At 42.1% G+C, this 27487-nt stretch overlaps 1 protein-coding gene across 6 annotated transcripts; it reads right to left on the bottom strand.

Annotated features, from left to right (window-relative positions):
- Nucleotides 1-9055: 9055 nt before the first annotated feature.
- LOC135479166 (uncharacterized) lies at nucleotides 9056-26358 on the bottom strand. 6 transcript variants are annotated; one of them, XM_064758932.1, is made up of 7 exons: nucleotides 26217-26358; nucleotides 20329-20410; nucleotides 15883-15939; nucleotides 15276-15323; nucleotides 14810-14832; nucleotides 12325-12393; nucleotides 9056-10394 (listed from the first exon to the last, which is right to left on the bottom strand). In XM_064758932.1, the coding sequence occupies exons 2-7, from the start codon at nucleotides 20354-20356 to the stop codon at nucleotides 9624-9626; spliced, it is 996 nt and encodes a 331-aa protein (XP_064615002.1). In that variant the 5' UTR covers nucleotides 20357-20410; nucleotides 26217-26358; the 3' UTR covers nucleotides 9056-9623. The 6 variants fall into 6 exon arrangements, with proteins under 6 accessions (XP_064615002.1, XP_064615003.1, XP_064615006.1 ...); XM_064758933.1 differs by lacking the exon at nucleotides 26217-26358 and adding an exon at nucleotides 26082-26203; XM_064758936.1 differs by lacking the exon at nucleotides 15883-15939.
- Nucleotides 26359-27487: the final 1129 nt, after the last annotated feature.

Below are 27487 nucleotides of genomic sequence, written 5' to 3'. Positions count from 1 at the left end.
AAAAAGAAAAATACCGCTAATGCACATTCTGACAAAATTTTGTGGAGAGCTCGGCCTTAGCACAAGCACTAATCCATTAAATTTCAGTGGCGATCCGGGCCAAGATCTTAGAAAAATTATCCAACAACGTTAGATGCGAATAAATGCGGGGTATTGTTTATTTATAATGCGGGATATGTACAGTTAGCTATGTATGGCGAAGGTTTGCGACATTGGGTGTGGGATGATCAAACTGCGTCATCAGCAGTAAGACCTTAGTCGTATTAATATATTATTAGGAAAATGTAAGAAAAGAAACTGTGCTAGAGGTGTACTTACCCATATAACGTCTGGCTTTATCAGGTGAATACACACCTGAAATAGGAAATATACTTGAAAAATGGGTATAAATAGTAGGAAAAGTATAGAGCTGAGAATGATGTTAAACAAGAACTAAATAATGCTGAGTACGATGTTAAACAACAACAACAACAAAAAAATAAACAACTGAAGGTATAATCCTGAGTATGGTGTTAAACAAGAGCCAAAGGTATAATGGTAAGTATGGTGTCAAACGAGAACCAAAAAATGCTGAATAAGGAGTCAAACAAAAGCCAAATAAATAAACAACAGAAAGTATAGTGTGTTAAAAATGGCAAAGTAAAGCAGATGGCAGATCATAAAAGAGAAAGCATCCTCATAAATATACAATAAACTGCATCACAAACTCGTTAGATATTAGAGCTTGTTGCCTCAGGAAAAGCAATCTTAAAATGGCTTTTCTGTGGGAAGACAGAAAGTGGCCCCATCTCCAAAATAAATCAAATGTAAAAAATGTGAATCAAATGTTAAAAGCAAAACACGGTGAACAACATTCAATTTAGTAATATTAACATAAATCAATATGCAGTCTAGTTTCACCTTAGCACCTACCAACAGAATATGCAGTCCAATATCACCTAAGCACATACCAACAGAATATGCGGTCTAATATCACCTTAGCACCTACCAACAGAATATACAGTCTAACGTCACCTTAACACCTACCTATAAAATATGTAGTCTAATATCACCTTAGCCCTTTCCAACATATATGTATCAAAAAATTGACTTAATCATCTACAAACAAAATCTGTTGCACAATCTTATACTTTATAACTTACCAATAGTAATTGGAAAAAGATGGATCATTCACGCATCTTACCTCTGGAACTCCTTTTCGTTCCATCCATATAGCCGACATAACCATACGTGAAAAAATTCTTAAAAATAACGTTCAGCAACAATCAGTCTATCAGTCAATCAATTTGCCTGACAATTTCATTTTATTACACTTATTAACAGAATTATGTGCAGTAAATCTCACTTAAGTCCGGGTTTATCGACAGAATCGGTCATCCAATCTCCATTTCAGAACGTACAAGAAGTAAAATGGCAGTGAACTTTTGCATTTTAGAGTTAAATTTAAAATCTACATTGTAGGGTTAACTTTATGACTTACCAGGAGAATCTGTAAAACAAACTTCATTTCGAGACTGGATTCAGACGCCTGACTGGCTAATAATGCCCGGGAGGAATTCTTATGAAGAAAGTTCTTAAAAGCTGACTCATTTGTCGTATGTATGTTGATCTGTTCTTACCACGTCACTTTAAAATTAAAATAAATCATTAAGCCGGAGTATGGAGAGTAAACAACTTTCCTTTACCAGGTAGCCAACCATGGGTAGCTACACTGGCACCGAACTAATACACTATTTAGTGTAGCCCATGGTTATCTACACTGGCACCGAACTAATACACTACTTGGTGTAGCGCATGGTTACCTACACTGGCACCGAACTAATACACTACTTGGTGTAGCCCATTGTTACCTACACTGGCACCAAACTAATACACTACTTGGTGTAGCGCATGGTTACCTACACTGGCACCGAACTAATACACTACTTAGTGTAGCCCATAGGTACCTACACTGGCACCGAACTAATACACTATTTAGCGTAGCTCATGGGTACCTACACTGGCACCGAACTAATAAACTATTTAGTGTAGCTCATGGTTACCTACACTAGCACCGAACTAATACACTACTTGGTGTAGCCCATGTGTACCTACACTGGCACCGAACTAATACACTATTTAGTGTAGCTTATGGTTACCTACACTGGCACCGAACTAATACACTATTTAGTGTAGCTCATGGTTACCTACACTGGCACCGAACTAATACACTACTTGGTGTAGCCCATGGGTACCTACACTGGCACCGAACTAATACACTATATAGTGTAGCTCATGGGTACCTACACTGGCACCGAACTAATACACTACTTGGTGTAGCCCATGGGTACCTACACTGGCACCGAACTAATACACTACTTGGTGTAGCGCATGGTTACCTACACTGGCACCCAAATAATACACTATTTAGTGTAACTCATGGTTACCTACACTGGCACCGAATTAATACACTATTTAGTGTAGCGCATGGTTACCTGCACTGACACCGAACTAATACACTACTTGGTGTAGCATATGGGTACCTACACTGGCACCGAACTAATACACTACTTGGTGTAGCCCATGGGTACCTACACTGGCACCGAACTAATACACTACTTGGTGTAGCTTATGGTTACCTACACTGGCACCGAACTAATACACTATTTAGTGTAGCTCATGGGTACCTACACTGGCACCGAATTAATACACTATTTAGTGTAGCTCATGGTTACCTACACTGGCACCGAACTAATACACTACTTGGTGTAGCTCATGGTTACTTACACTGGCACCGAATTGATATACTATTTAGTGTAGCTCATGGTTATCTACACTGGCACCGAACTAATACACTACTTGGTGTAGCATATGGGTACCTACACTGGCACCGAACTAATACACTACTTGGTGAAGCCCATGGTTACCTACACTGGCACCGAACTAATACACTACTTGATGTAGCCCATGGGTACCTACACTGGCACCGAAATAATACACTACTTGGTGTAGCCCATGGTTACCTACACTGGCACCCAACTAATACACTATTTAGTGTAGCCCATGGGTACCTACACTGGCACCGAAATAATACACTATTTAGTGTACCTCATGGTTACCTACACTGGCACCGAACTAATACACTTCTTGGTGTAGCCCATGGGTACCTACACTGGCACCGAACTAATACACTATTTAGTGTAGCTCATGGGCACCTACACTGGCACCGAACTAATACACCACTTGGTGTAGGCCATGGGTACCTACACTGGCACCGAAATAATACACTACTTGATGTACCCCATGGGTAAATACACTGGCACCGAACTAATACACTACTTGGTGAAGCTCATGGTTACCTTTACTGGCACCGAACTAATACATTACTTGGTGTAGCCCATGGGTACCTTTACTGGCACCAAACTAATACATTACTTGGTGTAGCCCATGGGTACCTACACTGGCACCGAACTAATACACTACTTGGTGTAGCCCATTGGCACCTACACTGGCACCGAATTAATACACTATTTAGTGTAGCTCATGGTTATCTACACTGGCACCGAACTAATACACTACTTGGTGTAGCCCATGTGTACCTACACTGGCACCGAACTAATACACTACTTGGTGTAGCCCATGGTTACCTTTACTGGCACCGAACTAATACATTACTTGGTGTAGCCCATGGGTACCTACACTGGCACCGAATTAATACACTATTTAGTGTAGCTCATGGTTATCTACACTGGCAACGAACTAATACACTACTTGGTGTAGCCCATGGGTATCTACACTGGCACCGAACTAATACACTACTTGGTGTAGCCCATGGTTATCTACACTGCCACCGAACTAATACATTACTTGGTGTAGCCCATGGGTACCTACACTGGCACCGAACTAATACACTACTTGATGTAGCCCATGGGTACTTACACTGGCACCGAACTAATACACTACTTGGCGTGGCCCATGGGTACCTACACTGGCACCGAACTAATACACTACATGGTGTAGCCCATGGTTACTTACACTGGCACCGAACTAATACACTACTTGGTGTAGCCCATGGGTACCTACACTGGCACCCAACTAATACACTATTTAGTGTAGCTCATGGGTACCTACACTGGCACCGAACTAATACACTACTTGGTGTAGCCCATGGGTACCTACACTGGCACCGAACTAATACACTACTTGGTGTAGCCCATGGGTACCTACAATGGCACCGAACTAATACACTACTTGGTGTAGCCCATGGTTACCTACACTGGCACCGAACTAATACACTACTTAGTGTAGCTCATGGTTACCTACACTGGCACCCAACTAATACACTACTTGGTGTAGCCCATGGGTACCTACACTGGCACCGAACTAATACACTATTTAGTGTAGCCCATGGTTGCCTACACTGGCACCGAACTAATACACTACTTGGTGTAGCCCATGGCTACCTACACTGGCACCGAACTAATACACTACTTGATGCAGCCTATGGGTAACTACACTGGCACCGAACTAATACACTACTTGGTATAGCCCATGGGTACCTACACTGGCACCGAACTAATACACTACTTGGTGTAGCCCATGGGTACCTACACTCTCACCGAACTAATACACTATTTAGTGTAGCCCGTGGTTGCCTACACTGGCACCGAACTAATATACTTCTTGGTGTAGCGCATGTTTACCTACACTGGCACCGAACTAATACAATACTTGATGTAGCCCATGGTTACCTACACTGGCACCGAACTAATACACTACTTGGTGTAGCCCATTGGTACCTACACTGGCACCGAACTAATACACTATTTAGTGTAGCCCATGGTTATCTACACTGGCACCGAACTAATACACTACTTGGTGTAGTCCATGGGTACCTACACTGGCACCCAACTAATACACCATTTAGTGTAGCTCATGGTTACCTACACTGGCACCGAACTAATACACTTCTTGGTGTAGCGCATGGTTACTTACACTGGCACCGAACTAATACACTACTTGGTGTAGCCCATGTGTACCTACACTGGCACCGAACTAATACATTACTTGGTGTAGCCCATGGGTACCTTTACTGGCACCAAACTAATACATTACTTGGTGTAGCCCATGGGTACCTACACTGGCACCGAATTGATACACTACTTGGTGTAGCCCATGGGTACCTACACTGGCACCGAATTAATACACTATTTAGTGTAGCTCATGGTTATCTACACTGGCAACGAACTAATACACTACTTGGTGTAGCCCATGGGTACCTACACTGGCACCGAACTAATACACTACTTGATGTAGCCCATGGTTACTTACACTGGCACCAAACTAATACACTACTTGGTGTAGCCCATGGGTACCTACACTGGCACCGAACTAATACACTACTTGATGTAGCATGGTTACCTACACTGGCACGAAACTAATACAATACTTGATGTAGCCCATATATATCTACACTGCCACCGAACTAATACACTACTTGGTGTAGCCCATGGGTACCTACACTGGCACCAAACTAATACACTATTTAGTGTAGCTCATGGTTATCTACACTGGCACCAAACTAATACACTACTTGGTGTAGCCCATGGGTACCTACACTGGCACCGACCTAATACACTATTTAGTGTAGCTCATGGTTACCTACACTGGCACCGAACCAATACACTTCTTGGTGTAGCGCATGGTTACCTACACTGGCACGGAACTAATACAATACTTGATGTAGCCCATGGATACCTCCACTGGCACCGAACTAATACACTATTTAGTGTAGCCCATGGTTACTTACACTGGCACCGAACTAATACACTACTTGGTGTAGCCCATGGTTACCTACACTGGCACCGAACTAATACACTACTTGGTGTTGCCCATGGGTACCTACACTGGCACCGAACTAATACACTACTTGGTGTAGCCCATGGGTACCTACACTGGCACCGAACTAATACACTATTTAGTGTAGCTCATGGGTACCTACACTGGCACCGAACTAATAAACTATTTAGTGTAGCCTATGGTTACCTACACTGGCACCGGACTAATACACTACTTTGTGTAGCCCATGGGTACCTACACTGGCACCGAACTAATGCACTATTTAGTTTAGCCCATGTTTACCTACACTGGCACCGAACTAATACACTACTTGGTGTAGCCCATGGGTACCTACACTGGCACCGAACTAATACACTATTTAGTGTAGACCATGGGTACCTATACTGGCACCGAACTAATACACTACTTGGTGTAGCCTATGGTTACCTACACTGGCACCCAACTAATACACTACTTGGTGTAGCGCATGGTTACCTACACTGGCACCCAATTAATACACTATTTAGTGTAGCTCATGGTTTCCTACACTGGCACCAAACCAATACACTACTTGGTATATCGCATGGGTACCTACACTGGCACCGAACTAATACACTATTTAGTGTAGCTCATGGGTATCTACACGGGCACTACATTAAAAAAAGAGTTTATGGATATTTTTCTGTTACAGTTTGAAAAAGTGAAAACGTGTCTAAGTGTATTATTATAAAAAATACACCTCTGTTGTTGCTTAACGTATTTTTTTTCATAATAATACAGTAAGACACTTTTTAAAATGGACTGTACATGGACTACACATGGACTTTCCCCGTAGTGCCAGGTACACTGAACTACACTAAATCGTGTTTCCCCGTAGTGCCAGGTACACTGAACTACACTAAATTTACTGTACATTTCAAATAAGAACTTTGACTCCCCATATTACATTGTCACCATGTCAACTTACGCCGGCCCGACACTGTTGCCTAAAGCGACCCTATATCTGTATTACAGCCCAAATTCCGTGTTATCATACCATTGAGCGGATACAGGTGTAACCTGTCAAAATACAAAATGGCGATAGCTTTAATAGCATACCTTTAGCTCAATGGGTGTCGTCTAAGCTGTCCAGCCATGGCCTTATAGATGCAGTGCACAGTGGATTAGTGTGGAAAGTTTGAAAAATGAGATCTAATTCGTGTCTTAAGTTCTTTCTGTTAGGCTCAAGTTGAAGGATTCAGGACGCCCTTTAAGGTTACAGCACTTTACCTCGGGAACTCGCTTTTGTTCCATCCATATAGTCGACAGCCATAACCATAAGTGAATAATTCTTATGGGCGACCTTTAGCAAGAATCAGTCAATCAATCAATTTGCATTAAAATTTATTCCACTTATCAACAGAATTATGTGCATTAAATCTCACTTAAGCCTAGGTTTATTAACAGAATTATCGGCAGTAAATCTCACTTAAGCACAAGTTTATCAACAAAACTCTCTGCAGTAGGTCTCACTTAAGCCCAGGTTTATCAACAGAATTGTCTGCAGTAAGCCTCACTTCAGCCCAGGTTTATCAACAAGATAGGCTACGCAATCTCCATGTCAGAACGTACAAGAAGAAAAATTGCAGTGAAATTTGCAATTTTTAACTTTATCACTCCCCAGGACAATCTGTAAAACTAACTTCGAGACTGGATTCAGACGCCTGACTGGCTAATAACGACAAAGGTTTAATCATGCTCCTTTGTGTTTGTGTTTATTAACTCGGTGGGAAATTTGCCAGCATGACTGGAGGCTAAGGTGTCGTAATTATTTACGTTATAACCTACTGACCTCCATTAACATACATATCAGCATAAATAGGCGAATATTTAATTTATTTATTTGGTTGATGTTTTACGCTGTGCTCAAGAATATTAGTTTTTTTTGTAAAAATAAAAAATAAAAAATATGCCTCAACTCATTTCATTGGGGGTGGGGGTGGAATTTTGAAACCCCACAATCTTCGTTTTATTACGGAGGAGTAAAAGGGACATACTGATAGTAAACCTCAGAAGTGAGTACATATGTATGTCATTTTAGCCATAAGACTAGATTACTCGTTGCAACTGTTTTGAAAAGCATATTGGTGATTATTTCTCAAAATTACTTCTTTATTTCTTCAAACTCGCTTAGATTACGTTATACATAGCTATCGGTTACGTCCTTGCTGCCTGCCTCTCCAATCGTATCACAAACTCAGGATGGTTGGGAGTTTCCATCATAATGCCGGTCGCTGTCCTATTTGAAATATACTTGAGTATGGCGTAAAATATCAATGAAATAAATAAATAAATAAATTGGGTTCCAGTACAGTGTAAAACAGCAAATACATAAATGCAGCCACACTCAAGACCTCTTCAGTTCTCTAATGGTGCTCAGTGTTACAGGTGGAGGAAACCAGAGTTCTCGGGGAAAGTAAGCGATCTTTGGCAAGTAGCTATGGAACTTTCCCACCAGATCACACGTCCCACACTTACAAATGCTGTCTCACTTGGTGTACATTACTATGTAGTGTGCAAGCACTGTCCAAACTATTACATCTGCATTAGTTATTAGTTCAAATGATCTGATATCAGACAGCGATTTGGCCGCCTCGAAATTGGGGGACATAGCCAAGACTTTAAAAATGGTACTTCTTGCTGCCTCCGCCTGTCGCTCAGCACAGGAAACAGAACCGGTTGACCCGGTGTCAGTATAACGTGACTGGGTGGGGTGTCCTAGTCGTGTCCTCGGCATGATACTTCTGCAGTGACGGTAGCATTTTGGCGGCATGGACTCTCCCTGCCACAAAGAAGACACTATATCTGCACACACGTAGTGACCCCTCGTCGTCATATGGCTGAAAACTTGCTAAGTAGCCCGAGAGTTGACTGAACAAAAGCAAAACCGAGAGATGTACATCTTGGGCGGGGAGGTACTGCGAAGGTTTACAACGCAAACGTCAATAGTCCGTCGTTGCGCAACGTAAAACATGTTGTATTCAGCAGTTTCCCACTGTAAATGTAAAAGAACTTTGATGTTGTGTATTTCCTTAAATTGTAATTAAATTATTAATTATAATCCTGTAATATGTTGTATATATACCTATAGGTAAATATTTTCGTATCTGTTGGAGGATATTCCTAAAGGATCTGCTTGGAGTTTTAAAAAACAGAAATAATGAATTAAATTAAACACACATTTTTATGAAACATCAGACACTTTAATGGCATAAACAGATGTCGCCCGCGACACAGTAACTGCCACACGGTGACTGCGACACAGTGACTGCCACACGATGAGTGCGACACGGTGACTGCCACAAGGCGAGTGCGACACGGTGACTGCTTCCTCCAGAAACATAGTCCACAAATTATCTCCCTTGATCCTATCATGCAGTGCTCCAGATATTACAGTAGTCCAAATTTTACAGTGGCTGATATCGTGCAGAAACATGCCATTGGCATTGAGAGCATATTAGCTGATTTTGTCAAGTTCAAGTACATACGGGCAGCCTATAAAATAATCAGCAAAAAAAAACACTTATCGATAAAATTTTCCAGTTATTGCTACATTGTAGAAATCTGGTGCAAGTGTCAAGTTTCATGCACTTTCTACGCTAGCAATACGCCTAATCTTCATAGAATGAGACGAAGGAGCCGTTGCGCATGCACAGATTTACGATGGTAGTCTCGTTACCGACTCTACCTCGTGTTCTTTTCTCTCTTTGTTAAAGGGCAAGTACTGAGCAATCTGTAGCTGGAAAGTAAACCCTGTGATACCACGCCTAGGGTGACGACCCTTGGCTTGTTTTAGGAAGCTTTCCTTTATCCCGGAACATTTTCAAACGCAGCAGATCAAACTCATTAAGATCAGGCGAAGTTTCTTTCAGCATTTTGTCCGTCATGTTGCTAAAGAGCTCCCCGTCCACGAATATTTGGCGAAATACATCGACTTTTTCCGGTTTAACCCCGATTTTGAGAAGATTTTCGTGCAAAGATTCCACCGTGAAATTCTGCAGATCTGCCATCCACGCTTCCTGTTTGGGAGTTTGAGGGCTTCCTGGGCTCAGAGCTGGCGTTGCACAAACGCCATCGGTTTCTCGTGAGGGAAACAGAAACGTCGTGCCGCCCGGATTGGAAACAGTGGAAGGATAACTACTGGTGCCGTTTATCGGGGCTTCGTGACTTTCGACTGTCTGGGGGAAGTTGGTATAATCATTTCCAGTTCCAGGGTCCATGGAAATCTGAGGCGATTCAACATGACAACTTTCGATTTGATTGATGGGTTCAGGCTGTCTGGTTTGGTTTGGGAGTCCATCTTGTCCGCTTTTTCTAGCATTCGGTGAGTCAGCGGAGCCACTTTCTACCTTGCCCCAACCGACATCAAGTCGTCCATGCTTGCCATTCCAAGTTTGCGATCGCTGTGGAGGTGATCTGGCATTCTCAGACCGGACAACAATGACCTCTTCCTTATCCGACCGGCCCATCGGGGGAACCTTTTTCATAGGTCGCTTCTTGACTGCTCCATCATCAAAAAGAAAATTTCCATTTTTGTTCTGGAAATAGAGCATTTATAAAACGAATTAATCTATGGGCGAATGCTTAAAGTGTCTGCCTATCAGTTGCCAGGACACACAAGGTGACGGTTCAAACCCGGTTTTCGGCATGGAATTTGTACACCTCTTCCTGTCACTAACTGTGCGGCCTTGGAGACAAAAACGGTCGACGCGCTCGTTTGATCGCTAGCGCAGTCTAACTTTCATTGAAATGCGCATGTCTTCCATCAATATGGTCTGCATATCTGCATGTGACACGTGGAAAAGTTCGTCAGTAACTTGCTTACAGGAAAAGACCACTAAAACTCGAAGTAGGCATTATTAAATAGACCACTTAAAACTATGCATAAATAATGCTTTCATTTGTTCTTTTTTTAGATTTTTGTGAAGAGAGTTAAAGGCGTTCAAAGGCGTGATATGACGTCCACTCATACTACTGAACGCCAATCCACCCATACTACTGAACGCTACTCAACCCATACTACTGAACGTCACTCAATCCATGCAAATGAACGCCTCTCCACCCATACTACTGAACACCACTCCACTCATACTACTGAACGCCTCTCCGCCCATACTACTGAACGCCACTCCATCCATACTGCTGAACGCCACTCCACCCATACTACTGAACGCTACTCCACCCATACTACTGAACGTCACTCAATCCATGCAAATGAACGCCTCTCCACCCATACTACTGAACACCACTCCACCCATACTACTGAACGCCTCTCCGCCAATACTACTGAACGCTACTCCATCCATACTGCTGAACGCCACAACATCCAAACTACTGAACGCCACTCCACCCATAATGCTGAACGCCAATCCACCCATGCTACTCAACGCCACTCCACCCATACTGGTCAACGCCTCTCCATCCATACTACTGAACGCCACTCCACCCATATTGCTGAACGCCAATCCAGCCATACTACTCAAGCCACTCCATCTATACCACTCAGCACCATTCCATCGATACTGCTCAACGCCACTCCACCTATACTGCTCAACGCCACTCCACCCATACTGCTCAACGCCACTCCACCTATACTGATGGACGCCACTCCACCCATACTGATGAACACCACACCACCAATACTACTGAAAGCTACTCACCGATACTACACTCAAGCTCATGAACGCCACTCCACCCATACTGCTGGACGCCACCCCACTCATACTGCTGAACACCAGCAATCTAGCAGTATGGGTGGAGTAGCGTTCAGTAGTCTGGGTGGAGTGGCGTTCAGTAGTACTGCACCCTACTGATCGCCTCACCACCCTTACTACTGAACGCCACTCCACCCATACTACTAAATGCCACTCCACCTATGCTGCTGAACGCTACTCCACCCATACTGCTGAACATCAATCCACCCATAATATTGAACGCCACTCCACCCAAACTACTCGACGTCACTCCACCCATACTACTCAACGCCACTCCACCCGTACTGCTAAACGCCCTTCACCCATATCTCTGAACGCCACTCCGTACATACTGCTGAACGCCACTCCACCCAAACTACTCAACGCCACTCCACTCATACTGCTGAACGCCACTTCACCCACACCACTGAACGCCACTCCGTACAAACTGCTGAAAGCCACTCCACCCATACTACTCCCCACCCAAACTGCTGAACGCCACCCCACTCATACAACTGAACGCCACTCCACCCATACAACTCAACGCCACTCCACACAAACTACTGAACGCCACCCCACCCATAGTACTGAACGTCACTCCACCCATACTACTGAACGCCACTCCACCCATACTGCTGAACGTCACTGTATAAGTAAAAATGTCTCGAGCATGCCGTTAAATAACAAATAAATAAATAAATAAAGCAACAGTGAACAAGAGGAATACATCTAGCATAAGTAATGCAATCTGCCACTAATTTCTGACGACCCTTACATATTGTATTGGCAGATTATTTGGTCTAGCAGACGTCGTCGGGCCTTCTTTTATAAGTCTCTCATACGTCTGAAAGTAAGAAAAATGAAAATCAATATACCGGTTGCTGTGAATATGATTGCGCAGTCTAATTAACTTTTTTTCAATAATACGTATTTCGAGAAACGCAATCTAAATTTCATGAAAAGGCCCCTAGCATAGGGTTGGTCATTTTTCATCGGTTGAAATGTATACAACAGGACGTGAAAATTTTAAGCTTCCTGTTGTTGTTTTCTTTCTTTTTTCTATTAAGCTGCATATGTTTACATAAATTAAAGTGTTTTTCAATTTCCATACTTGCTAGTTGAGTTCGAGTGGTTCATCCGCGACAGTTACAGTGCGAAACGACATCAAATGTCTAATAAGACATTTTGCTCCGATTCTGTGCTAAAGAGTTATATTTTAGTCTGGTACCTTGCCTAAAAGGAATTCTACTTTAGGTAGCTGTACAGAAGATTCTGAGATAAAAAAAAGACTGTGAAAACTTTCAGAACAAGGCGATAATGCGAAAATGAGAGCTTGTCGATTGGTTTTCTCTCAGCGGTAAGTGCTTGAATAGTAGGTGTATGAATGCAAGCATCACTTTTACTGGAAGAAATAAGGCGAAAATATGCTTCATTAGTGGATCAGAGATACATGAATGCAACTACAAGCTTGTATGCCATGTTGGTAGAAGAAAGTGGTGTTTTCATCAACTTAAAACCCTTCCCACACGTTGTCGAGTTTGAATCCGATCTTTACCGATCTGATACAGGTTATGCCTTGTTGTTCCCGGAGTTTGATACCAGCTGTGCCGAGTTAATCCCGGTTGTTCCCAGAGTTTGATACCAGTTGTGTCGAGTTAATCCGGGTTCTTCCCATAGTTTGATACCAGTTGTGTCGAGTTAATCCGGGTTCTTCCCATAGTTGCTACGAGATTTGCCGAATTTTAATACGAGTTATGCCAAGTTGTCCTGAATTGATCCCGGAGTTTGATGCCAGATGATTATTTACATCTTGCTGTTCTCCGAGTTAGGTTCGAGTTATACCTAGTTGTTCCCGGAGCTTGATACGAGTTCTGTCAAGGTGTTGCCTGAGTTAGATACGAGTTATGCCGTGTTAACTCGGCAACCAACTCAGCTCCCTCAGGGGCAAAGTGTGAGAGGGGCTTAAGCCTGCACAAGACCGATAATTGTCAACAAGGACTCGGACACAAAGAAAGCACCATCTCGGCATTTATCATATACAATAGTGTTTCATCTCAGATCACAAGAAGCAGTATTTGCCTTCGCTCATGATCAGCGTCTTTCAGATTTGATCAAAACCAGCCTTGTACTCATGAGACCAATGTCAGTAGGGTATCATCAAAATAAAGTAGGCCCATATGCGTATAGAAAGAGTAACTGAGTAACTGTAAAGAGTAACTGTTTTACCCCTTACATTATTTCTTCTAAGGTTTGGGACACCTGGTTTGCACATTTTAGCCAATATATATGTAATTCTAGCAGGAATATTGAGTTTCTTTTTTCTCACATGGTTAGACCATCTAAAGAACAGAATACTCATATCCTTACTTTTCCAACAGACTGGAAATGAAATGTAGTGTTCTAATTTCAACACTACTAATATCTGTCCTAAATTTTAGAAGAATTAGGGTATGGTGTATTATTATAGCCCCACTGTGACTGATTGTTAATCTTGTTTTAGCGTACTCTCTTTCACACGGGTCAATACACAGGACGCAATCGAAGACACAGCGGGGGGGGGGGGGGGGGGGGGGGAGGTAGTTGACTCTAAAGCTACATTAGCTTGTGTGACTACCACGACCGGACCAAAAATCACCTGTTAAAGCCATTTGGGTGACTTCCCAAGGTCTGCTTACGAGCCCGCTTTAAGCCTAAAAAGCTGTTTTAGTTTATGAGGGGACTCTGATTGCTTATTTACTTATTTATTTATTTGACTGGTGTTTTACGCCGTAATCACTCAGCGTCAGCATTATGGTGGGAGGAAAACGGGCAGAGCCCGGGGGAAACCATCGATCATCCGCAGGTTGCTGACAGACCTTCCCACGGCCGGAGAGGAAGCCAGCGTGAGCTGAACTTGAACTCACAGCGACCGCAATGGTGAGAGGCTCCTGGGTCATTACGCTGCGCTAGTGCGCTAACCAACTGAGCCACGAAGGCCCCTGATTGCTTTGGACCGAGCGTGAATTTGCGTGTGTGATGACATGCACCAGCATGTGCTTAGCTGAAAGTTTTTTCTGAACCCTAAAGCTGGTAATCTTTTCTCCACTCTAAAGCTGAAAATCCTTTCTCCACCATAAGGCTGAAAAGCTTTTCTTAACCCTAAAAATGAAAATCTTTTCTCACCTCTAAAAATGAAAATCTTTTCTTAACCCTAAAGCGGAAAATCTTTTTCATCCCTAGAGCTGAAAATCTTTTCTCAACCCTAAAAATGAAAATCTTACCCGTGTTGGTTCATGGGCTGGTCCTGAAACAAATAATTAAGAAATCAATGAAGCTCAGCCAAATTCACACAGGAATAGTACAAAAGGCGTTGGATAAGGACCGTATTTCCAAAGATTACGTAACATGATATAAGAAACACGTGCTACCATGGTAACCATGTCGAGAGTAGATCAGTCTAGAGTAGATCAAAACTTTCAAAGTGGAAATGAAACAATTTGTTAGTGAAACAATCAGACTATCAACTAGTTATAGAAAGAGACAATGGTTAGTAAAAAAACAATTGATGTTTTAATCAAATGGCTGAATGTAGTGAACAAATAAAAAACAATTTGTACACGAAATAAACAATATGACACTAAAGAAACGGTTGGTCAGGAAAACAGGTTTAATAATAGTGGTATAAATATTTGGTTATTGAAACCTATATCTAGTTAGTGCATGGTAATTGGTTAGAGGGCGGTTTACCTGGTGGAAGTGAATTACTTTTGTCGTTGAGCGAGGTAGGTGGAACAACTGAATAAGAAAAATGGATGCAATGAGGGATAAATCGATGGATTAAATAGTACGTGACAGGTACAATACGGTCTGGGTGAGCCAATCTATAAATAAACAGCAACGCTGCAATATAGGTTAAATGGCAATCACAATATATGAAAGGGTTAAAACCGTTTTACGTCGCAAAGACAATAATGATTGCCTTTGAGATTTATTTGATCCACTTTGTATTCATATATTCATCCGATTTTAGCTTCGTTTATGATTTGCCATGTTTTACACAATCATTATAGGGTATTGGACCATGGCCGACTAGTTAGCGTGTTTGCCTTTCAATCGTTAGGACACGCGAGGTACGGGTTCAAACCCAGCCTTTAACAGAGAATATGTACGTTCCACCTGTCTCACGGTCGTGGCCTCGGTGACAATAATCGATGGTTTACGCAGGGCATTCCGTTTTCCGCCACCCATAAAATTGACCGCCATCGTATCCGTGTAAAAATCCTTGAATATGCGTCAAATAAATGAATACAGCAAGAATTTATTCAGAACAAAAAATACTTAAGTAATGGTTTACCGCTTATTGGTGGCAGGGAGCTGTGTTTCTTAACTGGTAGGGGTGGAGGTTCCTCGGCTGATAGAAGAGCAGAAACTGATCATTAGCCTGACTTTGCATACATATGTATATTATTCGACTGAATAACGAAATCGTTAGATAATGGAATGTTTCTAAATTCATCCAATTTGCCGCCACTTCGTAACCAGACGATGATGTTCAGGTATGGACAGAATGACGCTTTAGTAAAGCATCACATGTCAGACATCAGATGTGACACCACACAAAATACCTCATCTACACCGACACGCGTCACCATAGAAACCCACCTCCCTACACTGGTACATGGCACTAAACCGATAGACACCACAGAAGACACACTACCTGACACTCTATACAAGACACTCTTCATACACTGATACAAACACCGTAGAAAATACCTGTCCTCCGCTGATGAACAGCACAGGAGACACCTTCACTGCACCGATTCATGACACCATAGAAGACATCCGCTCCACATGGTTACACCATTCGAGACAACCTCCCCACACTGTATAACACAAGGTAGAAAACATCCTCCCCAACCTAATACATGAAACCACTGAAAACACCCTCCCCACACTCGCACACGACTCCATAGAGGACAATCTACACACACTAATACATGACACCACAGAAAACACCGTCTCCAAACTCACACACAGCTCCACAGAGGACAGACTTCCCTCATTAATACATGACACCATAGAAAACACCCTCCACACACTCACACACAACTCCATAGAGGACATCCTTCCCACACTGATACATGACACCACAGAAAACACCCTCCCCTCACCCACACACAGCTCCACAGAGCACAGATTTCCCTCACTGATACTTGACACCTTAGAAAACACCCTCCACACACTCACACACAGCTCCATAGAGGACATCCCCCCCACACTGTTAAATGACACCATAGAAAATACCCTCTCCACACTCACACACAGCTCCATAGAGGACATCCTCCCCACACTGATACATGACACCATAGAAAACACCCTCTCCACACTCACACACAGCTCCAAAGAGGACATCCTCCCCACACTGTTACATGACACCATAGAAACCACCCTCCCCAACACTCAGACACAGCTCCATAGAGGACATCCTCCCCACACTGACACATGACACCATAGAAAACACCCTCCACACAATCACACATGACACCATAGAAAACACCCTCTCTACACAGACACATGACACCATAGAAAACACCCTCCCCACACTCACACACAGCTCAACAGAGGACAGCCTACACACACTGACACATGACACCATAGAAAACACCCTCCACAAATTCACACACAACTCCATAGAGGATACCCTACCAAAACTGACACATGACTCTATATAAAACACCCTCCCCACACTCACACACAACTCCATAGAGAACACCCTACCCACACTGACAAATGACACCATAGGGAACACCCTCTCCACACTCACACACAAATCCATTGAAACACCATTCCCTCACTGACACATGACACCATACAAAATACCCTCTCTACACTCTCACACATCTCCATAGAGGACATCCTTCCCACACTGACACATGACACCATACAAAATACCCTCTCCACACTCTCACACAACTGCATAGAGGACACCCTACCCACACTGACACATGACACCACTGAAAACACCCTCCCCACACTCACACATCACACCATAGAAAACACCCTTCACACAAACAAACATGACACCATAGAAAACACCCTCTTTACACAGACTAATGACCCCATAGAAAACACCCTCTCCACACTCACACACAGCTCCACAGAGGACAGCCTACACACACTGACACATGACACCATAGAAAACACCCTCTTCACACTCTCACACAGCTTTATAGTGTACAGCCTTCCCACACTGATAAATGACACCACAGAAAACACACTCCTTACACCCACACACAACTCCATGGAGGACAGACATCCCACACCGACACATGACACCATAGAAAACACCCTCTCCACACTCTCACACAACTCCATAGAGGACACCCTACCCACACTGACACATGACACCACTGAAAATACCCTCCCCACACTCACACATCACACCATAGAAAACACCCTTCACACAAACACACATGACACCATAGAAAACACCCTCTCTACACAGACTCATGACCCCATAGAAAACACCCTCTCCACACTCACACACAGCTCCACAGAGGACAGCCTACACACACTGACACATGACACCATAGGAAACACCCTCTTCACACTCTCACACAGCTTTATAGTGTACAGCCTTCCCACACTGATAAATGACACCACAGAAAACACCCTCCCCACACCCACACACAGCTCCACAAGGGACAGACTTCCCTCACTGATACATGACACCATAGAAAACACCCTGCACACACTCACGCACAACTCCATGGAGGACAGACTTCCCACACTGTTACATGACACCATAGAAAACACCCTCCCCACATTCACACACAACTCCATAGAAGACCCCCTACCCAAACTGACACATGACTCGATAGAAAACACCCTCTCCACACTTTCACACATCTCCATAGAGTACAGCCTTCCCACACTGATAAATGACACCACAGAAAACACACTCCTTACACCCACACACAACTCCATGGAGGACAGACTTCCCACACTGAGACATGACACCATAAAAAACACCCTCCGCGCATTCACACACAACTCCATAGAGGACCCCCTACCCAAACTGACACATGACTCGATAGAAAACACCCTCCCTACATTCACACATAGAGGACACCCTACCCACAATGACATATGATACCATAGGAAACACTCTCTCCTCACTCACACACAGCTCCACAGAGGACAGCCTACCCACACTGACACATGACACTATAGAAAACACCCTCTCCACGTTCACACACGACTCCATAAAGGACCTCCTACCCAAACTGACACATGACTTGATAGAAAACACCCTTCCTACATTCACACACATCTCCACAGAGTACACCCTACCCACACTGACACATGACACCACAGAAAACACCCTCCCCAAACTCACACACAGTTCCACAGAGGACAGATTTCCCTCACTGATACATGACACCATAGAAAACACCCTGCTTACACTCACACACAACTCCATGGAGGACAAACTTCCCACAATGACACATGACACCATAGAAAAAACTCTCCCTACATTCAGACACAACTCCATAGAGGACCCTCTACCCAAACTGACACATGACTCGATAGAAAACACCCTCTCCACACTCACACACAACTCCATAGAGGACACCCTACCCACACTGACACATGACACCACTGAAAACACCCTCCCCACACTCACACATCACACCATAGAAAACACCCTCCCCACACTGACACATGACACCATAGAAAACACCCTCTCCACGCTCACACACAGCTCCACAGAAGACAGCCTACCCAAACTGACACATGACACCATAGAAAACGCCCTCTCCACACTCTCACACATCTCCATAGAGGACAGCCTTCCCACACTGATAAATGGCACCATTCAAAACACCCTCTCCACCTTCACACACAACTCCATATAGAACACCCTACCCACACTGACACATGACACCATAGAAAACACCCTCTTCACACTCACACCCAGCTCCACAGAGGACAGTCTACCCACACTGACACATGACACCATAGAAAACGTCCTCTCCACACTCTCACACACAGCTCCACAGAGGACACCCTACCCATACTGACACATGACACCATTGAAAACACCCTCTCCACACTCACACATGACACCATAGAAAAACCCTCCCCCACGCTTACACACAGCTCCACAGAGGACACCCTACCCACACTGACACATGAAATCATAGAAAACACCCTCTCCACACTCACGCTCAACTGCTTCTCACACTGATTCCATCCCCAAGATAATATTGCCAGGTAACACAATCTTGCTGAGAAACAATGAAGTCTAAAAGACAAAGAATATCTCCTTTATGTGCATGGATAAATATTACACTAGCAAACGATACAAGAAGTTTCTCAAAGGATGAAAGTAAACAGCAGAAAGTCCCGGTTTTATGTCACTGGCATCGAAGAATTTCAATAAACACTGCAGACTTTCATTATTTACCTCTATTTAATTCAGTTACAATCTATAAAAGAAAAAAAGAGAAAAGGTAAATATGTATTTTATTGATCTTTTCCTATCTGCCATTTTTAAAGCACCAAATATCCAGCAGGCCTATGTAGTAAAACACCTGCATGTTATTAACTGTTAGCCCATCCTTACAATAAATACTGGTGGGTGCCTATGTGTCCAAATGTCTGGTTTATAGTTATCTGGCTCTCTGGGAGAATTGCCACACGATTTTCTAGAAGAGCATAGGTACGTATTCAAAGCGTGAAATTTACATAACAGTTAAAGTTATCGGTGAAATGTAAAATAAAACAGTTTTCTCACGTTCGGGCGGACAAGGCTTGCGAGACATATCTGGGCCTCGAGATGCTCCGTCTTCTGCGAGGATTCCAACAGAGGCGAACGACTGAAACAAACAAATATTACTCAGAGTATTGAGGTCACAACAACAGGCTAGTCACAGTACTGAGGTCATACCAACAGGCTAATCACAGCACTGACGTCATACCGACAGGCTAGTCACAGTACTGGCGTCATACCAAAAGGCTAGTCACAGTACTTGGTTCATACCAGCAGGCTAGTCATAGTACTGAGGTCATAGCAAAATAGTTGCTCACAGCACTGAGGTCATACCAACAGGCTAGTCAAGGTATTGTGGTCATACCAACAGGCTGTTCATAGTACTGAGGTCATATTAACAGGCTAGTCACAGTAATGAGGTCATACCAAAAGGCTAGTCACAGTACTGGGGTCATACCAACAGGCTAATCACAGTACTGAAGATCTGGCCCCCGAGGACAGGCGTCGAAAGAACAATGCCAGGGATCTGATAAACAGATACTACATGGAAGGGAAAAGGGTGCGTTTTGCGCAAGGGAAACTGATTGTTGACAATAAGAAAGTGTCTATCCCCGAGAACTAGCGTTCATGTAATAGAGGTATATACATGCAGAACTACCCTGGTGTAAACAAGTCTATGTGTACCCATGAACGCCTGTTGCATTACCTGGTGGTATAGGGTAGCTGTCGGTACCTCCCTTAATATAGCACACCACACTTTCCTGAACTTATTCGCATGCACCCTGCTTTCGTGTTCCTTTCACAAGTTCTTACTGAAAGACTCTTACCAGTAGAGTGAAAACCGGTCTGACCCTTTATGAATTGTGCCATGACACTATTCGTGACCCCCGTGTCGTAGTCACAGTGCATGCATGCTTTTCAACCAGCAACATCTTATCAGTATATTCACCCATACTGCACGTGCACACTACACATGTGTCTTCGACTCTATGTTGACACACCATGTTTATTACACCCACTTACCTTCTCCGATATATTTTTAACAGATATCTCTGACCATTTCCCTTCAATGCCTTCTCGACTAATTGAATATATAAATTGAATATACTAATTCTTTTTCGAAAGAAACATCAACTTCCTCTTTTCGAAAAAAGACTCCAGAACAAGTCAATCTCTTTAAAGAAAATGTTCAAAATATAGACTGGCATGACGTTCTATCATCGGAGAGTGTTAATGAGGCTTTATCCTGTTTTATGGGGATATTATCCATAACATACGACACATGCTTTCCTGTTATGACCATAGACAGCCCATCGAAACATACTCACAAACCTTGGGTCACACGAGATATTTTACAGTCTGTATTCGAAATGACCAAACGTTATCGCAAGTATTTGAAATCTACTGATATGCCGACTCGCTTCAAATATAAGAGGTACAAGAACAAACTGAACAGCTTGATCCGTTTTCCTCGAAAAGATTACTTCGAAAAAAAAAACTAAACGACCAAAATCACAATATAAAAGGAATTTGGAAAGTATTGAATGATGAGACGTGGTAAATGAGACTGTGCACTCTACTACCCACGCGGCGCACACTCTATACAACTACCTCGTAGTTGCCAAGGACGCTAAACAACATTCTATCGTGTCATTCCTTGACCTGTCAAAACCTTTGGACACTGTCAACCACAAAGTCCTTCTATAAAAACTCGAATAATATGAGTTCCCAGCTCACAGCGCTCAGTAGCTCGAGAGCTATCTATCTGGGCAATCCCAATCAGTTCATTTTGAGGGAAATATGTCAAAAGACCGTAAGATAAATTGTGGTGTTCCCCAGGGCTCCTTTCTCGGTCCTATAATATTTTTATTGTACATTAATGACATCACAACATCATCAGATATTCTTGATTTTACATTATTTGCTGATGATACAAGTGTCTGCACTTATGCGTCTACAAGCGCCGAGGGATCGACTACTTGACGTTTTATTGTCGCGATAAAACTGAAATATTGTTGAAAGCGACGTTAAAACTTTCACTCACTCACTCACTCACAAGCGCCAAAGCTGTATCCACTATGTCTATAGAGTTGCATAAAATTTCCGATTGGTTGGCAGCTAACCGCTTGTCCATTTATATTAGTAAAACAAAATGCAAAATAGTAAAAACAAATATTTTGGACACATAAATGTATCCAAAAATAAGGCACTTCAGCCACCGTTATATTTGCATGGCGTTGAAATAGCCAGCCTCCAAGAACACAAGTTCTTGGGAGTTTATTTTAATTCCAGGCTGTCTTGGACATTAACTTTATTAGTAAGAAGGTATCCAGAAATATTGGCATCATCAAACACATTGGAGCAAATGTCATCAAAAAAACACTGCTTATTTTGCACTACCCTCTGATATTCCTTTAGGTTTCCTTTGCAAATGTTATATGGGGTAACACATACATGAGTCATCTCCAACACTTGGTAATTCTTCAGAAACGCATCATTCGCCTCTTCACTTTCTCACAATTCTGGATCATGCGGCTCCAATATTTAAGAACCTCAAAATCCCCCCACTTCCACAAATACACAGATACTCATCCTTGCTACTCGCACATAAATTCACTCACTAATCACCCTCTCTTCCTCACAAATTTCAACAGCTGTTCAAAAGACATTCTGGCGTTCACAATTACCCTACCAGTTCCTATTCTTTAATTCTCCATGTACCTTTTCTAACTTCAAATCTACCCACACATTTCATCAGATCATCAGCTCCAAGGGAATGGAATAGGCTTCCTCCAAACCTCAAAGTAATCAATATCACGTCTTTATTTCAAATCCATGGTTAAAAGATTTTTAGTTATCAATATTTGATCCACATTCTACGAGACAGAAGGTGTCACACAAAATATTATTCACACTATTGTATAGTTTTTGTAGTGTTACATTTCTATGTTAATTTTTTCCCCAAAATTTGTTTTTTGTTAGTACAATTGTTCAATAATCATCGCTCCTCAACAAGCATGTATTATTATTATTATTTGATAATAATGAGTCAAGGATAGAACAAGTCCCTCGGACTTTATTCCCACCATTTACGAGATATGTAATTGTACATATATTTACATATGGTGAATAAACATTCAATTCAATTCAATTCAATAACAACAAGCTAGTCACAACATTACAGTCATGTTATGTGCACGACTGCCGTCAGTTGCTAAATTTAGCTTGCCACTGTTTACATACGCTGAGTTCAGCGCCTGCTGTCTGCTTCTACCTTAGAATATTCCAGAATGCGCTCAGTTCGGTGCCTGTTTGTTTACATCAAGTGTTCAGGAATTTTCTTATTCTGGACAATTCCACCAGGCTATATAAGACCTATGAAAGCAGGTCAAACGGAGAGAACAGAAAACGGAGAAAGGAGAATTATTGAGAGCTTGGATGCTTTTGCTGTGTATTACTTTAGTACGCCATTTGTGCTGAATTTTGGTGTCTCTATAGCCTCTGGCTTTTTTATATCCTATCTCCACCGAGCACTTGTTCAGTCTGCACTTGTATGTTTAATTTTTGCTCTTGTATACACAGTGCCTATTAGTACACGGACCCTGTCTGTGGAATTTTGTGTATATTTCGTCATACACTCAGTTATACTGTGGATTTTCCCTCTTGTGAATTTGCCTCTGAGCATTTATGCCTGTGTGGTGTATATATTGTGGAATATATGCGTCCATTTGGACTTGACACCGTAAGTACTTTAGTATTTGTATAGATACTGCTATCCTTTCTTGTCAGACTTAAGTACTTTAGTATTTGTATAAGTCTTATTATCTGTTCTTGTTAAGCTAATAAATTGTTGTAAAATAAAATCTGCTGGTTTTGGTTACTTTTTTGTGCGCCTAAACTGTCGTGTATTTTGAACAAGCCATCTCTTTATAATACAGACAGTTTGGGTCGTAACAGTCATAATAAGCCAGTCACACTATTACAGCTATAACAACACGCTGGTCACAGTATTACAGTTATGATAACACGCTAGCAACAACATAACATTTATGACAACTAGCTAATCACAATATAACAGTTATCACTAGCTAGTTACAGTGCTACAGTCATAACAACAAGCTAATCACCATAGAACAGTTATGACAACCAGCTAGTCACAGTGTTACAGTCATAACAAAAAGATAATCACAATATAACAGTTATGACAACTAGCCAGTCACAGTGCTACAGTCATAACAACAAGCTAATCACCATAGAACAGTTATGACAACCAGCTAGTCACAGTGTTACAGTCATAACAAAAAGATAATCACAATATAACAGTTATGACAACTAGCCAGTCACAGTGCTACAGTCATAACAACAAGCTAATCACAATAGAACAGTTATGACAACCAGCTAGTCACAGTGTTACAGTCATAACAACAAGCTAATCACAATATAGAGTTCTCTTGTAACCATATATGGACAGAGTGCGCAGAATCTTTGACTCTCTGCTTCATAATTGTGTCCGCTTAACTCGGGTCTATTACCCGCATCTTCATCGTGTTGAACTTTATTACCACATTTTACAGGGGAAAATTGGTGCCCCGTTTATAAACACCTTTCTGTTACGGTATCTTAGTATATTTATCACAATTTCTTAGAAATTACAGAGATTGTATTGTATTGTATTGTATTCATTCACTATAAGTATAATTAGAAAACATGTTTATAGAAAATAAAGCATGGCAGGAATAAAGTCACAAAGGGCTTGATCTATCCCTGGGAAGTACAAGTATGTAAGATGGCCCTGGTGGTAGGTGAATTATAAGTAAATAATAACAGAGTAAACGTTTTACATATTTAAGAAAAACACAAAGCCGTGTTACGTGCCAAAGAAATGCTGTGGTGCATGGCTATGAGACATTTATATGTTTGAAAAAAAAGTCAGAATTGTTTCATCAATTAATCTTTTATTGATGAAACAATTCTGACTTATTTTCAGTCTGTTTTTATCCTAAACATATGAAATGTTTCAACAGTAATGTGGTGGATATATTCATGTAGCACAAGTAGCAGGTAAGCATGGTATTGTGTATTAATATATAGAGTAAAACCCCGTTACTTTTGTAAACATATGACGTGTTTACATAGAAACACGTATTTATTATAGTACACATTCTTACATGTTCATCGCCCTTTACATTCCACATGTTTAGTATAAAAACATACACCTCTGTTGTTGCTAAGCGGGACTCTATTTTCACCGTAGTGTCAATATAGGTACCCATGAGCTACACCAACTAGGATATTAGTTCAAAGCTAGTGTAGGTACACATGGACTACATTAAATCGTGTATCTCCGCAGTGCCAGGTACACTGAACTACACTAAATCGTGTATCCCCGTAGTGCCAGGTACACTGAACTTTACTAAATCGTGTATCACCGTAGTGCCAGGTACACTGAACTACACTACATCGTGTATCCCCGTAGTGCCAGGTACGCTGAACTACACTAAATCGTGTATCCCCGTAGTGTCAGGTACACTGAACTACACTAAAGCGTATATCACCCTAGTGCCAGGTACACTGAACTACACTAAATCGTGTATCGCCCTAGTGCCAGGTACACTGAACTACACTAAATCGTGTATCGCCCTAGTGCCAGGTACACTGAACTACACTAAATCGTGTATCACCCTAGTGCCGGGTACACTGAACTACTCTAAATTTACAGTACATATCAAAGTGAGAACTTTGACTCCCCATATTACTACGTCACTATGTCAACTTACGCCGGCCTACACACTGTTGATGGCCTAAGGTGTAGTTATATCCATATTACAGCCCACATACCGTGTTATCATACACTGAGCGGACACAGGTGTAACCTGTCAAAACACAACATGACGATAGCTTGTATACCATACCTTTAGCTCAATGCGTGTCGTCTAAGCTGTCCAGGAATGGCCTTATACGTGCAGTGCACAGCGGGTTAGTGTGGAATGCTTGAAAGATGGTATTCAAGTACAGAGTTCTTCCTGGTAGACTCAAGGTGAAGGATTCAGAACGCCCCTCTAACACGGAGAGGACTGGGTCAGGTTACATAAGTGACCCCGTTAATAGCGTTAACAAAATGTACGCTTCTTACAACATGGCTGCGCTATATGTACTGTAAATGATCTAATGTTTCGCGCAGGTAAATAAATAGCATAAAATATTACTTTCGGAGATGAAGGATACATTTTGTCCATTCCAACAAGATAGGATCTGCAAAAAAAAAGAATGAAAACATCTTTTCTAAGGTCCATAGAATTTTTCACAAATCAGGGAAAAAAATATGCAACTTGGCTATGGCTAAAGTTTTAACAAATTTACCATAGCGTTCATGATAACTTAAACACGCCTTACTCGGCGACACTAAAGAATCTGTGTCACGTAACAAAAGGGATTCACGTGATTACAGGTGTAACATGTGTGTATGTGAGATCACATCTCCACCTTGTATGCAGCCAAAGCATTGAGTTTCCTGAGACAAGTGGTATATTAACTGAGTTGCTCTTCACAAAGCCCTAAGTTTTATAAGACAAGTGGTATAATAACTGAGTTGCTCTTCACAAAGCCCTAAGTTTTATAAGACAAGTGGTATAATAACTGAGTTGCTCTTCACAAAGCCCTGAGTTTTATAAGACAAGTGGTATATTAACTGAGTTGCTCTTCACAAAGCCCTGAATTTTCTGAGACAAATGGAAAAGAGTTGTTCTTCACAAAGCTCTGAGTTTTCTGAGACAAATGGTATATAAAGGTGAGTTGCTCTTCACAAAACCCTGAGTTTTCTGAGACAAGTTATATATAAATAGCGCTTCTCAACAATGCGGTCACTATGAGTTCAAGTCCAGCTCATGGATTTCCGGCCTCTCCAGTCGTATGTGGGAAGGTCTATCAGCAACCTGTGGATGGTCGTGGGTTTCCCACCATAATGGTGGCTGCGGTCGTATAAGTAGAATATATTAGATTATATTAAATGTAAACTACACCAGCCCTGAGGCTGTTCTTTATAAACTTCCTATATGCGTGTATGCCTTTTATTTCCTAATTTATTTTTTTAGTATATGCATATATAGACGAACTTAGGGAAATAAATACAAAGGAAAAAAAAGCAGATGAAATTTTCCTTCTCAATATAACTGCGCCCTTCGGT

Source organism: Liolophura sinensis, chromosome 12, assembly GCF_032854445.1.
Source record: "Liolophura sinensis isolate JHLJ2023 chromosome 12, CUHK_Ljap_v2, whole genome shotgun sequence".
In the NCBI taxonomy this organism is placed as follows: Eukaryota; Metazoa; Mollusca; class Polyplacophora; order Chitonida; family Chitonidae; genus Liolophura; species Liolophura sinensis.
The sequence above is the reverse complement of the archived record's forward strand: the minus strand, read 5'-3'. Positions and strand labels throughout refer to the sequence as shown.